Source organism: Berghia stephanieae, chromosome 3 (genome assembly GCF_034508935.2).
Source record: "Berghia stephanieae isolate SIO BIC M18660-M18661 chromosome 3, UCSD_Bste_1.3, whole genome shotgun sequence".
Classification (NCBI taxonomy): domain Eukaryota; kingdom Metazoa; phylum Mollusca; class Gastropoda; order Nudibranchia; family Aeolidiidae; genus Berghia; species Berghia stephanieae.
In genome coordinates this window covers 61603259-61616185 of record NC_088362.1, presented here as the reverse complement: position 1 = coordinate 61616185, position 12927 = coordinate 61603259, and the positions used below count along the sequence as shown (strand labels likewise).

At 35.9% G+C, this 12927-nt stretch overlaps 1 protein-coding gene across 7 annotated transcripts in view; it reads right to left on the bottom strand.

The window, feature by feature from the left end:
* Positions 1–12927, bottom strand: part of LOC144968140 (tyrosine-protein phosphatase 10D-like) — an 85012-nt gene that overhangs the window by 50325 nt on the left and 21760 nt on the right. For all 7 annotated transcript variants that reach the window (XM_078906159.1, XM_078906158.1, XM_078906157.1 and 4 more), the window contains exons 3-13: positions 12455–12755; positions 11845–11945; positions 9522–9702; positions 8996–9084; positions 7381–7552; positions 6352–6630; positions 4987–5106; positions 4158–4310; positions 3355–3478; positions 1584–1711; positions 84–223 (exon numbers count right to left, since the gene is read on the bottom strand). In XM_078906159.1, coding sequence (XP_078762285.1) covers positions 84–223; positions 1584–1711; positions 3355–3478; positions 4158–4310; positions 4987–5106; positions 6352–6630; positions 7381–7552; positions 8996–9084; positions 9522–9702; positions 11845–11945; positions 12455–12755 — 1788 coding nt within the window. The remainder of the gene's footprint in view (positions 1–83; positions 224–1583; positions 1712–3354; positions 3479–4157; positions 4311–4986; positions 5107–6351; positions 6631–7380; positions 7553–8995; positions 9085–9521; positions 9703–11844; positions 11946–12454; positions 12756–12927) is intronic.

Sequence of the window (12927 nt, the reverse complement as noted above, 5' to 3'; positions counted from 1 at the left end):
AAAACGTCTGTCTAAATGCAATAACAAAGAGCTGAGTGATGTCAATTTCATTCCTTCTATAACACTAGGCTATACTGACTAACCAGTTGCTGACTCCCTCCCTCTGTTTCCTCCACAGTGACAATAAAGTTGTCGTATCCGCCTTCATCTGGCACTCCCCACACCACTCGAATGCTGGTACTGTTGACTACCTGGACATCCAGGTTTTGAGGTGGCCGCGGTTCTGGAGAATAGAGCAGAAAACATTTTAACAATGAGAAAAAGAAAATTGGTATATCTGAACGATTTCTTCACAAATCAAAATGATATAAGATACAAGGGGGCAGTGTGGCTCAGCGGTGTAGTCTTTGCTTGTACCCAAAAGGTACCGAGTTCGACTATCCGCCTCATTGTGTGGCCTTGAGCAAGTCACCTCGCCCTAGCTCACTTTGCGGCGCTGCACTGCGGCTAATGCCTGGGTTATTCCGGTCTTCCCTTGGGATAGACCCTAACGACAAATTTCCCCTTGGGGATGTATAAAGGGTATTTTTATTTTATTTCTTATTTTCTAAATTTTATATTAGGATAGAACATTTAGAATTATATTTGTTTGGGTTTCAAGGAGCTTTCATTGAAAATGAATTGATACTAAGCTAGAAGCTGTGGACTCTAAAAGGTAAGAAACAAAACTAAGTAAGCTTCGAACAAAAAAAAGCAGCAAAATACCAAACACAGAACGTTTCTGACTAAACCCCTTCTTCAACCAATAACAACAAAAATAAAAAAATAAAAATAAAAACACAACAAATACAAATATCTATTAACTGGTTTTTAAGTTGTGTATTTATGTTTAGCTGAAGAAGAGTTTTGAGCCCGAAATGTTCCATGTTTGGTATTTTTTTTGTTTATTACTTTGCAGAATAATATGACGTGTTTTGGATTTAAGAAGCTATCATAGAAAATGAATTATATAATATATTTAATTATCAACGTTGCTTCATCAGTTGCAATTTCAATCTGTAAGAAAATCCTCAAAAAAACAATAATGTACCAGTTGTCTCAACACAGAATATTCTCAGGATGAAACGGATGCTGAAGTCTATACAGTAGCCTCTATTTATAAGCATTGCCCTCTGGAATCAGGAAGATGCTTGGGTTGGGGCAAGACCATGCTTATATGCAGAACTTCATTTTTTGTGAGCTATTATCATGATTCTATAATCTTGTTATAATGAAAACATCGTTCCCTTTGAGCTTTCAAAACTGTTTGCATTGGGGGTCATTAAAGAGTAATTTTAATTTTGTATTTTTCCATTTCTTGATTCTTAGATTTTAACAATCCTTTCTCTCTCACATTATGAAACTTGGAAAAAATTTGCATACCTAACTATTGTCCAGATAAATTCATAATTTGTATAATTTTTAATATCTGTGTGCCTGTTCCCACTTTTTTTTTTTTCTCATCTTTTGGGATAAATAAAAGAAAATAATCATAATAATAATGGTAAAGAAAATAAATAAATAACAGAATGAGTTTTTGATTTCCCCCCTTATCTCTCTTTCAATAGTTTTAAGAGATTTCAAAGATGAAAAATATTCCTTACTTGTGTAAAGAGTGACAGAGATGGCATCACTTTTCTCCTGCCCACTCATGGTGACAGCGTCCAAGGCATACTTTGTACCAGGAGTCAGCTTGTCAAAGGTGATTACTCCATCCACTGTGGCTGTTTGCCTGACACCGCCAAAAAAACAAAATAGAAAGAAAAACAAAAACAGTGATGATGTTCAGTGTTTGTAATTTACTATGGAATCATGGGGGGAAATGTACAAAACGACACCATTAAAAATTAATGTCAAAGCCGAAGCTCAGCTCGGGCTTAACTTCATTATTATCATAATTCACTTTGTAGTTATTTTGTTTTTTAAAATAAGTTTTTAGAGCTTCAAGCAGCAACATTCTTATTGTTTTGTTTTGTTCATTCTTAAGGGTTTTACACCAATTGCAACACACTAAGGTCATATCAGCGCCAGTAAAAAGGAAGAAAATGGGATAGTAAAAAGTTATAGTTTTACAATTAAACGACCCAAGAAAAGGTAAGATAAAGGGGAATTTGTTCAAATAGGAAAATATTTAGATTACAAGAGCACACTATAAAAGTACTTAGTTTGAGATCACCTAAAAGTCTCATCCACACACAAGTAAAGGTCCAAACTAAGAGGGATACACTCAAATCTTTATATATAATATGCAAACACAACAATACAGTGCATAACAGAGAGATGATTTACAAGACAAAAAATATCATATCCCAAAACTCTCTCTACATGTTTGACTGTTTCCCTCCCAGCTAGGGTATACGGCCAGGACCTGGACAAAACCAAGTAATCTCATTCCAAAACAAAGACAGAAAGCAATTGGTAGACAGGTATAGGGGGATAGAAGACGCAGTTAGTATCTCCCTGCCAACTATGGGATGTTAGGAACCCCACCCAGTCATTCTTATTGTGGAAAGTAATTTGGAATATTGTGGCAATATGTACGGTATGTGCCATATCACAAATACCATAACAAACACAAAAGATTTGTACAAGCAGATTGATAAAGAAGACAGACATTTTTGTTTTAAAGTTTTTAGAAAGCCATGGACGCCATCAGTTTTATTCAAGTACTTTGCGATTGACTAGCATCCTATCCAAAGGGTAACAAACAATTGCTAGTGTCCATTTCACAGTATAGACACCAGGATAAATTCCAGATTCACGGTACTATTGGCTCTCTATAGCAGACCATAAGCCATTGAAATTACATATGTGTTGATTATAAAATGTTTTCATTGGCATAACTGATATGAATACATCTATAAATTCATATAAAACAAAACGGTCAATATCTTTTCATTTAAAATGCATTTAACTTATAAAATATTCTACCATATGTGAATCGTGGACAATCAAAAAAAAAAGATGAGAATAAAATCAACACATTTGAAATGAAATGCTACCAGAAAATTCTCCGCAATCCCTGGACAGCAAAGGAAACTACTCAAAATATGAGAGTCCCTGGGCAATAAGGAGCCATATCTCACCAAGATGATACAGAAACTAAAACTTGCTTTTTTGGGGGGCATATCAAGAGACATGACACCCTTGAAAAAAAATTTCTAGAGGGTATTGTGGAGGGTAAAAGAGGGAAATGGAAACCAAGAAGAAGATCGTCACAAGATATCAGCGAATGGATGAGTAGGCCAGTGACTGAATGTAAAGGGATGGCGCATGACAGAAGCTTGTTTCGGTTAGCAGATGCGGAGGCCACATCAAGGAGGGATAAGCCACAATGATGATGATGATGTAGAGAGCACTATGATGATGACTTACATGGTGCCAGAATTAATGGATGCTTGAATGGAAGAGAAAGAACCACTCTCTTCTTCACGAGACAGAACAATAGAAATAACTTTCTCCCCTGATATTGAGGACAGTAGCTTTGGTTTGATGGGCTCTGAAATGAAAACAATTGTATGATAAATAAATATGGTACTTCATTGTAACCTATATGTAATTTATCATTCTTAATTCAATTAATGGAAATCAAATTAATCTACACAAAATAATATAATTCAAAACTAAAGTTGTTGTTGTTTTTAACATTTATCCAGTGCTGATGGTAATAAAACGTGAAAAAGGTGGGAATTTCGAACAATTGTTTTTAAGCCCCATTTTTACTGCATTAACCCCCACTTTTGGAGCAATTGAGATGATAAATTATCGTTGATACTCTTACTTCTAGAGAGTAGGAAACTGCACCTATTTATTCCAAAACACATCGTCTCTCGCTGCCAGTACAGTGGGAAAGTTAATCGTTTCAAAGGAGGTAATTCCTCCTCTGACTACAAAATCACAGATTTCCTCAGATCCGAGAAAAATCAACAGCACTGATATATCTGTAGTGACTATAGCCTAGTCTCTCACCAATCTTCAATTATTTTTTTCATAACCACTTTATTGTATTTGTTGCCTGAAGAAGGAAGCATTTTGAGCCCGAAATATCCCTTGTTTGAGTATTTTGTTCTAATTCTGAAGTTGCTATACTCATTTTTGCTAAATTCTATTTATATTAAATCATACAGAATATAAGTATAAGACCAACAATTAATTCGTTCACTAATATTCCCTCTTACTTGTAATGATGGTGACATTGAGGGCCTCGCTGACTTTAGGAGTGAGAGGTGTATGGATGACAACCGACACTTGGTATGTTTCTCCTGGCACCAAACCAATCACCTCTTTGTTCTGGGTATCTTTGTCTTCCCTTATCTCTAGAACTGTGCTGTCTGAAAAGGAAAATGTTGAAAAATAACAATCAAGACTTTTTATCCATTATTAATTGTTTTCATTGTCTTTTATAGTCCGATTTTTCAAAAATTATCATCGGAGCGGGTCCTGGTAGCTCCAAAGGTGGAGCATATGCTTCACAAGTATAGGAGTCGTTATCAGTCCAGCTAAGAGAAGAATGATCCGTATTCCATGGATGGATAAAAAGAGAAATGAGGATGTTCTGAAAGAGGCTGGGTGTATAAAAAAAAAGTAGTTGACACAATATACGTAAACAGCAGGCAAAATTCCTACGTCATGTGATGAGACGAGAGGGCCTGGAAAAACTGTGTATGACCAGAAAGGTAATAGAAAAGAGATCCCCTGGGAGACACAGAGCGAAAATGATGGATTCCCTGTCAGACTGGCTGGGAATGGAAAGAAACAGCAGCACCATCATAGCAACAAAAAAAAACCCAAAAAAAACCCAACAAAACAGAGAGAGAGAGGATTGTAGAGCCATGACCTCCAGCACTACCAAGCACGGCACAAGATGATGTTAAAGTGCAGTCAGGATTTGTTCGGGGATATTTTTGAAAATGGCCTTCTGGAAAGAGTTAAGCAATGCTTTACAATTTAGAAAAATCAGAAAATATGATCAATGATTACTCTTGTTAACTACATAGAAATATTTACCTGGTTTGACGACTGTAATAATGACTTCATCAATGACAGAATGCCTTGGATTTTTCCAGGATAACTGGAAAGCTGTGGTGTTGATGGGCATTCCCTTCAAGCCTGACACTGGTTCTGGAACTGTAATAAAGGTAATTATATATTTGCATATTAAAGGATGGAACTAGGATAGGATTATAAGTAATAAAGTTAATGAGTACATATTTTTATATTTAAAAAAAAATATATTTGAGTATTTATAAAGTGCAATATTCACTAAACATACTCAAAGAGCTTTACAAGGGATCCCTAGTCAACAGCAAAACTTAACATGTAGGATGAGACATGATGCCTGTTAAGCAATATTATAATTTATTTTTTTTCCGACAGAGATAATGCTGTTAACGGCCAGGTATTCATTTTACACCTAAATATGGTGAGAGGATGTAAATAAAGGATCTAATCCAAGCACTCAACAATGCGCCATTCAGAGCAGGAATAGAACCCTGTACCTTCTGATCAAAATATGAGTGTCATACGACAAGACAACATAGCTGAACAATATAGTAGTCCCTTCAGAGCAAATAGGCCTATGGAGCCAGAGTTTATCCCGGTTTCTTTAGCATGAAATGGAAAATACCAATTGCTTGCTACCCTTTGGATTGGATACTAGTCTATCGCAAAGTATTTCTGCCAGATCTAACAGACCCAGCTACCCAATCACAGAACAAAATCTCGATCTTGGTCTCTTTGCGTGAGCTGCACAACATAATATCCAAATATTTAATCCTCAATTTTGCTTTCAACATGTGACATCAACGTAGGAAGAAAAAACGCAATGCCAATACGAGAAAATATTTGAATGAAAACATTAATCAAAATAATACCAGTTTACAGGAATTTGACTCAAATTTACACTGCTTAAAACGAAAATAGCAAGCGGAACAATCAAACAATGAACCGAAAGCAGTCAAAAACCGTGCTCCGCTGTTCTTTAAGAAAAAAAAACCCCAAAAAATAGAAGAAAAAAAAATTGAAAAGATGCTGAGCAAAATATCCTTTAAACCAGAAATGAAAGTGCTTTGGATTTTTTGTTCAATTTAAAAGCCTTCCTTTGTAATTTTTTTTTTTTTTAAATTTATGTTTCAATTAATGCCCTTCTCCGCATAAAAATAGAGATTATTATTAAAGTGGCTACTTCTATCTATTTTCAAGCAGGATTTGAAACCACAGTCTTTCTATTCAAAGGAAATGGACACAAGACATCAACAATGCTTAATCTCCACTATGATAGAAAAATAAATTGTTTAGGGATGATATTTCACATATATATATATAAAATCATAACCCTGATAAATCAATTCAACATAGCAGGAATCAACATACTGGTTTCGAACGCATCTGTTTTTGGTTCTCCTCTTGCATAAGGCGTCTCTGCGGCGACATAAACCTTGTACACGCTACCCCCTATCAAGGCTGTCAAGGGGAATGTGACTAAGGTTTCGCCTTGAGTGGCCCCCTTGGTAAATTCTCTGGTTGAGTTGTCTGGTATGTTGACCACTCGTATGTGGAAGGATGTGATGGCTGCGTTGACGGGAACCTTCCAGGACAATTCTAAGGACCGGACACCTTCTTTGGCTTTCAAATCGGCCACAGGATCTGGTTCTGTAAGGAAGAAGCACAATGAAAAATGTCAATGGTCATGATTTTGATCTTATAGTATAGTCTGTATGTTGTTGTTAATGTTTTTGTTGTGGTAGTGATGGTGATGGTCACAGTAGCTGCTGCTGCAGGAGTTGTTATTGTTATTGTTGTTGTTAATATTGCTATTGTGGTAGAGATGGTGATGGTGGTGGTAACAGTGGTAGTGGTCACAGTAGCTGCTGCTGCAGGAGTTGTTATTGTTATTGTTGTTGCTGTTAATATTGTTGTTGTGGTAGAGATGGTGAAGGTGGTGATCACAGTGGTAGTGGTCACAGTAGCTGATGCTGTAGCAAATGATACTGTTATTGATGTTGTTGTTGTTAATATTGTTGTTTTTGTGCTCGTGCTGGTTGTGGTAGTATGCGGCTGCAGCTTGCAGCAGTTGTTTGTTGCTACTGCTCACTAAACTGTTTTTATTCTTTGTAGATATCAAATAAGACTTAAAACTGAAATGTAAAAATAAATATATGATGGAAAAAAAAATGACAATATAAATAAAATCTTATCAGCAATGGCCATCAAGCTGAAAATGACCCCAAAAAATGAGACAGATAAAAATGTAAATAAATAGTCATATAAACAAATAAACAAACAAATAAATAAATAAATACATACATACATAAACAAATAAATACAAAAATAATCAAATAAATATATAAATAAAAGTAGATGAACTCCGCGCACAGAAATAGAAGCAGCAAAGAGTTTTACCAGTTGAGGTTCTGATCTGTTCTGCTATGCTTGCTACTCCGTGGCTGACAGATGACACGAAAACGATGACTTCTTGGCCAGCAGGGGGTCCTGGTATAACACTACATGGGGACTCCTGACAAGGGGCAGTGGTGTTGGACCCTTGGACCAGATATATCACTTCAAACGAGTCCTGTTTTTCATGATTAAATAAATAAATAAATAAATGAATATACAAATAAATAAATAAATAAATAAATAAAAAATAAATGAATAAGTAAATAAATGAATAAATTAATCAATTAATTAATTAACTAAATGAATAAATAAATAAATAAATGAATAAAAAAATAATTAAGTAAATAAATATAATTTCAATTTAAAAAAATAAGATTTTTATCTATCAAGCCTAGAGCTTTTACTGCATGTCGGATTGTAGACTATGATCCTTTTATACATTTGGAACAATGAACTGAGGATAGACATTATTTTACAGACAATATTTTTTCTTTCGATTTCCTCCATGGAAACAACACGAGTTTTGACAATTTGAACAACAGGTAGTTATATGGTCAGTTTGGAAATTTACATTTCAAACATTCAGGTCTACATATATCATATTTGATCTACGAAGAATATGTACCATCTAAAAAACACTTTTTTTATCATAATCCATTGACAACAAGATAGAATTTCTCTTCCATGAATATATAAATAAACATTCCACCATTCATCTTCAAGTGGAATTTTCCTTTGAGATCCGTCTACCTGGCGCTTATATGACCTAAATGTGTTGCAAGCACCGTAAAACTCTTAAAAACAAAAAACAAAAACATGAGATCTGTCTATCAAAATTGTGCACACTTTTTAAACACTTTAAAGAGCTATTCTTGCTATTCTTTGAGTGCTTGACTGTCTGTCTTTGAATTATTTTTCATCATTTCACTCAGAAAAACTGATGAAAACTAAATTTTTTCTAAAGAACTTTCAAAAACAAAAATACAAAACCCAACTTAATAACGACGTCTTTTTGTGTTAACTGTTGCAAAAATGGGTCCCAATGGCTAATAACTCAGTTTGTAAATTTGTAGAGCACTTTCTTTTCCCACTCAAAGGGACCATGATCGATCCCCAGTGCAGTTGGAAATTTTTTTCTGCCCCCTCTCCCTGCCCATCCAAATGTGATTGGGTAGCTGGGTCTGTTAGATCTGCTGGAAAGAAGTACTTTGCGATAGACTAGCCTCCTATCAAAGGATAGCAAGCAATTGTTATTGTCCATTTCATGCGACAGAAATCGGGATAAACTCCAGATCCATGTGACAACTGATGATATTCAATGATAACCAACCTGGAATGACAAAGCCTGGGGTAATGAGGAGACTGTGATGTGTGCAGTGTTTTCAGCTTTGGCTGTCAGATTAGTGGGTGGGGCTGGCACTGAGGAAGTAACCCAACAGTGATTGGGTAGCTGGGTCTGTAAGATCTGCTGGAAAGTACTTTGCAATAGACTAGCCTCCTAACAAAAGGATAGTAAGCAATTGTTTTTTGTCCGTTTCATGCGATATAAACCGGGATAAACTGCAGATCCATGTGACTAATGGTTCTGAAGGACAACTGATATTCAATGATAACCAACCTGGAATGATGAAGACTGGGGTAACCAGGAGACTGTGATGTGTGTGGTGTTTTCAGCTTTGGCTGTCAGATTAGTGGGTGGGGCTGGCACTGAGGAGGTAAGGTGAAGTTAAAACTATCAAAATCGCAAAATCCATAACTACAGAGATGCCACATCAGCTCGGTGAAATTTCCTGGAACTTTTCACAACCAGTGTTATATTTGAATTTTTTGCAGATTATTATTTCGCCCAAAGTTTTAAAAAACAAGTGGAAAAAAATTCCCTACCAGACGAAGATACAAGATCCAGAAGGCCTTCACCTAAAACAAATTATTTGTACAGAACAAATAACTAAAAATTCAAAGAGAGAGAGAGAGAAAGAGAGAGAGAGAGAGAGAGAGAGAGAGAGAGAGAGAGAGAGAGAGAGAGAGAGAGAGAGAGAGAGAGAGGAGAGAGAGAGAGAGAGCAGAGAGAGAGGAGAGAGAAGAGAAGAGAGAGGAGGAGAAGGAGGAGAGAGAGAGAGAGAAGCTGCTAGTTAACAACTTACAGGTAGGGGAAGAGACAGAGATTGAGGACCGACTCTCTTTGTCATCCTTGAAATCAAAAGCAATGGCCGTGACATACACGTCATACAAGTATCCTGGCTGGAGCCCCCGTAATGTGTACGATTCGTATTCTGTCCCAGTCAGAACCTGATAAGTTGACTCTGTGGGCTGTCGAAAGTATATCTGTTGATAAGCACAAAAAAAAAAGGATATTTATCAAGAAAGAAAAAAAAAAAAAAAAGGGGGGGGGGGGGGGCGGTTGGTAGAAGGGGGAAATAAATCATATAGATCGAGCAAGCAAAAAAGTGGGGTTGATGGAGGGGGAAAATATATCATAATCTAAAAAGCAAATCTGTAGAAAACACAGAAAGCAAAAAAAGTTAAAACGTGGAGCTTTTATATAGCGCAATGTCCACTAAACGTGCTCAAAGCGCTTTACAAATGGTCCCCTGACCAACAGCAACACGTAACATAAAGAATAAGACATGACATGATGCCTGTTAGGCGATCATATAATCAAAAAGGGGGGTTGGTAGAGGGGTGACATATAATATAAATTTGATTGGCATCGATATGGCACCAAGAGCTGTGTTTCTTAATTTTTGTTAAAGGCTTTGTGTCATGCTTTTCCTGTACCAGGAAGAATCTGGTAAGCTGACAAATTGTGATCCCTCGTCTCAAAATGGTATTATGTCGAAATGATTAAGATGCTGAAAATTGAATTTATTGTCAGAAATATCAGCCTTGCAATGAGTTTGTATGTTTTATGGAAGAGAATGAATGTCGTATCTTAAAATGATAATAGCAATAATTCAAATATTTGACCAGTTTAGCTTTAATTCGTTACTTTTAGTATCTGGTTCATCCCGACATAATACTGTTTTGAGATGATGGGTCACAATTGGTCTGTTGAAAGCAAATCTATCTTTTAAAACCCAAAATAAGAGATTTAGGGATTGTGAAGAAGGAAATATGGATCTTAATTTATGTAAACATTCGTATATTTCATTGAAAGCTGTGTATGCTTTTATCAAAGATGTGAGTATGACTCAAATGCAGTAATAGCAGCAACCGGTAAGTAAACTCATTGGTCTGACAAAACCATATCTGTTGCAAAATCCAAAATTAATATATGTTAGAGAGAGTGAGTGGTAAAAAATATCTTGGCACCAATATTTCACCAAGAGTTGTGTTTCTTTATTTTGTTTAAAGGCATTGTGATATTCTTTTCCTGTACCAGTAAGAATCTGATAAGTTGGCGTATTGGTCTGTTGAAAGCAAAAATCTATTTTTAAAAACTCAAAATAAGGGATTTAGGGATTGTGAAGAAGGAAATGTGGATCTTAATTTATATATGCATTCATATATTTCATTGAAAGTTGTGTATGCTTTTATCAAAGATGTGAGTATGACTCAAATGCAGTAATAGCAGCAACCGGTAAGTAAACTCATTGGTCTGGCAAAACCATGTCTGTTGCAAAATCCAAAATTAACATAGTTTAGAGAGAGTGAATAGGGGGGAAAAAATAGCTTAATTTATATTGACATTCAAATTCCATTAAGAGTTGTGGACACTTTAAGGTGTGTGTAGTACTCGTATTCTGTACTGGCAATAAGCTGGCTAAAGCAAAAAATAACGCATCTGGGAATAGTGGGGAAAGAATAGATGTGCAGGCTTTATTTTTAAAAGGTGTGAGTACATTCATGGAGGGGGGAGGGGGGGGGGGGGGGGGGGGTGTTGTATGCACTGTAATTTTCTTGCTCTTTTGTATTTGTTGTTGTTGCTTCATCTTTTAAAATGTTTTTTTCCCCTTGTTATTTTTTGTTTTGATTTTGTTGGGGTTTTTTTGGTTGTTGTTTTTTTTTTTTCACTCTTGCTTTTTTTTTTTTTTTTTGGTTGGGGGGGGGGGGGAAGGAGGCTTTGCTTTTGTTTTTTTTTTTTGTTTTTTTGTTTTGGTTGTTTCAGTTATGAGACAGCGTGGCTCAGTGGTATGGTCTTTACTTCGTTCCCGAAAGGTACCGAGTTTGACTACCCATCGCATTATGTGGCCTTGAGCAAGTCACCTACCCTTAGCTCACTTTGCCGTACTGACACCTGGGTTATTCTAGTCTTCCCGTGGAATAGACCCTGAAGAAAAAGATCCCCTTAGGGATGAATACAGGGAATTTTTTAATTTTTTTTAAAGGGTTAGGGGGAAAGTAAGTTAAGTAATAATACAAAGCTAAAAGTCACTGAGAATTAACTCCAAAGTTGAAATTCAGCTTTGCAAAAGTATTAATAATGAAAACACGTCAATTCCAGTTTCCTTTTCAGCGTCGTCTTACCCGATGAGAAGAGTAGGTGATATTCTGGTAAGAATTCCAGGCTATGAGGAGATAATTTGTCCCTTTGTCTTCTATTCTCACGTCGATTGGAGCCAAAGGCACTAGAGATGGGAAAGAAAAAAAAGAACAAAAAGACAAAAGATAAGGAGGACGGGAATATCACAGACACTTTTGTTTGTTTTTCAGGGTTTTACGGCGCTTGCAACACATTGAGGTCATATCAGCACCAGTAAAAAAGGAAGAAAATGATATCGTAAAAAAAGGAAGAAAATGATATAGTAAAAAGTTCTAGACTTACAATTTAAGTACCCAAGAAAAAGAAAGGCATAAAGGAATTAGTTCAAATAGATAACAGATGTAGATTCCAAGAGCACACCTCAAAGGACTTAGTTTGAGATCATCTAAATGTCTCATCCTGACACGAGCACATGTCCTCACTTAGAGAAACAAACTCAAATGTTTACAAATTATATATATATGTAAAACAATAATAATATAAAGCATAACAGAGAGATGATTTACAATATATATTATATATATATATATATATATATATATATATATATATATTATATATATATATATATATATATAAATCAATTGGATTTACCAGTGGATATAGACTGGCTGAAGACAATGGAATCCATGCTGGTCCCATTCTCATAGAGACTGACTGTATAATTCAATCCAGGCGATACAGCATAGTAGGTGGCATTAAGGCGGTCCGATGTGTTGTAAGGCGGTTCTAAGGCGATGTCGTTGAGGAAAGGGCTGTTGAACACACTGAAGGTAGCTGTGTAGTTGGTGGCCGATGGGTTGGGTTCAAAACTCAAACTGATGCTGGAAGTGGTGGAGCTTAACACGGGATTCCTTACGTCGGCTAGACAACTGGAAGGCCATAACAATGAGACCTAGGGGGAAAGAGGAGACGACAGCTGTTAACATCTTAATGGAATAGATAAATAATTTGTAAAAAAAATATTTGTAAGTGGCATAAGCATTATTCATCCAATAAAACCGTGCATTCTCTCTACTCTTCATAGAATATATTTTGGGTATTTTAGGTATCATGCCAAAGGGCGG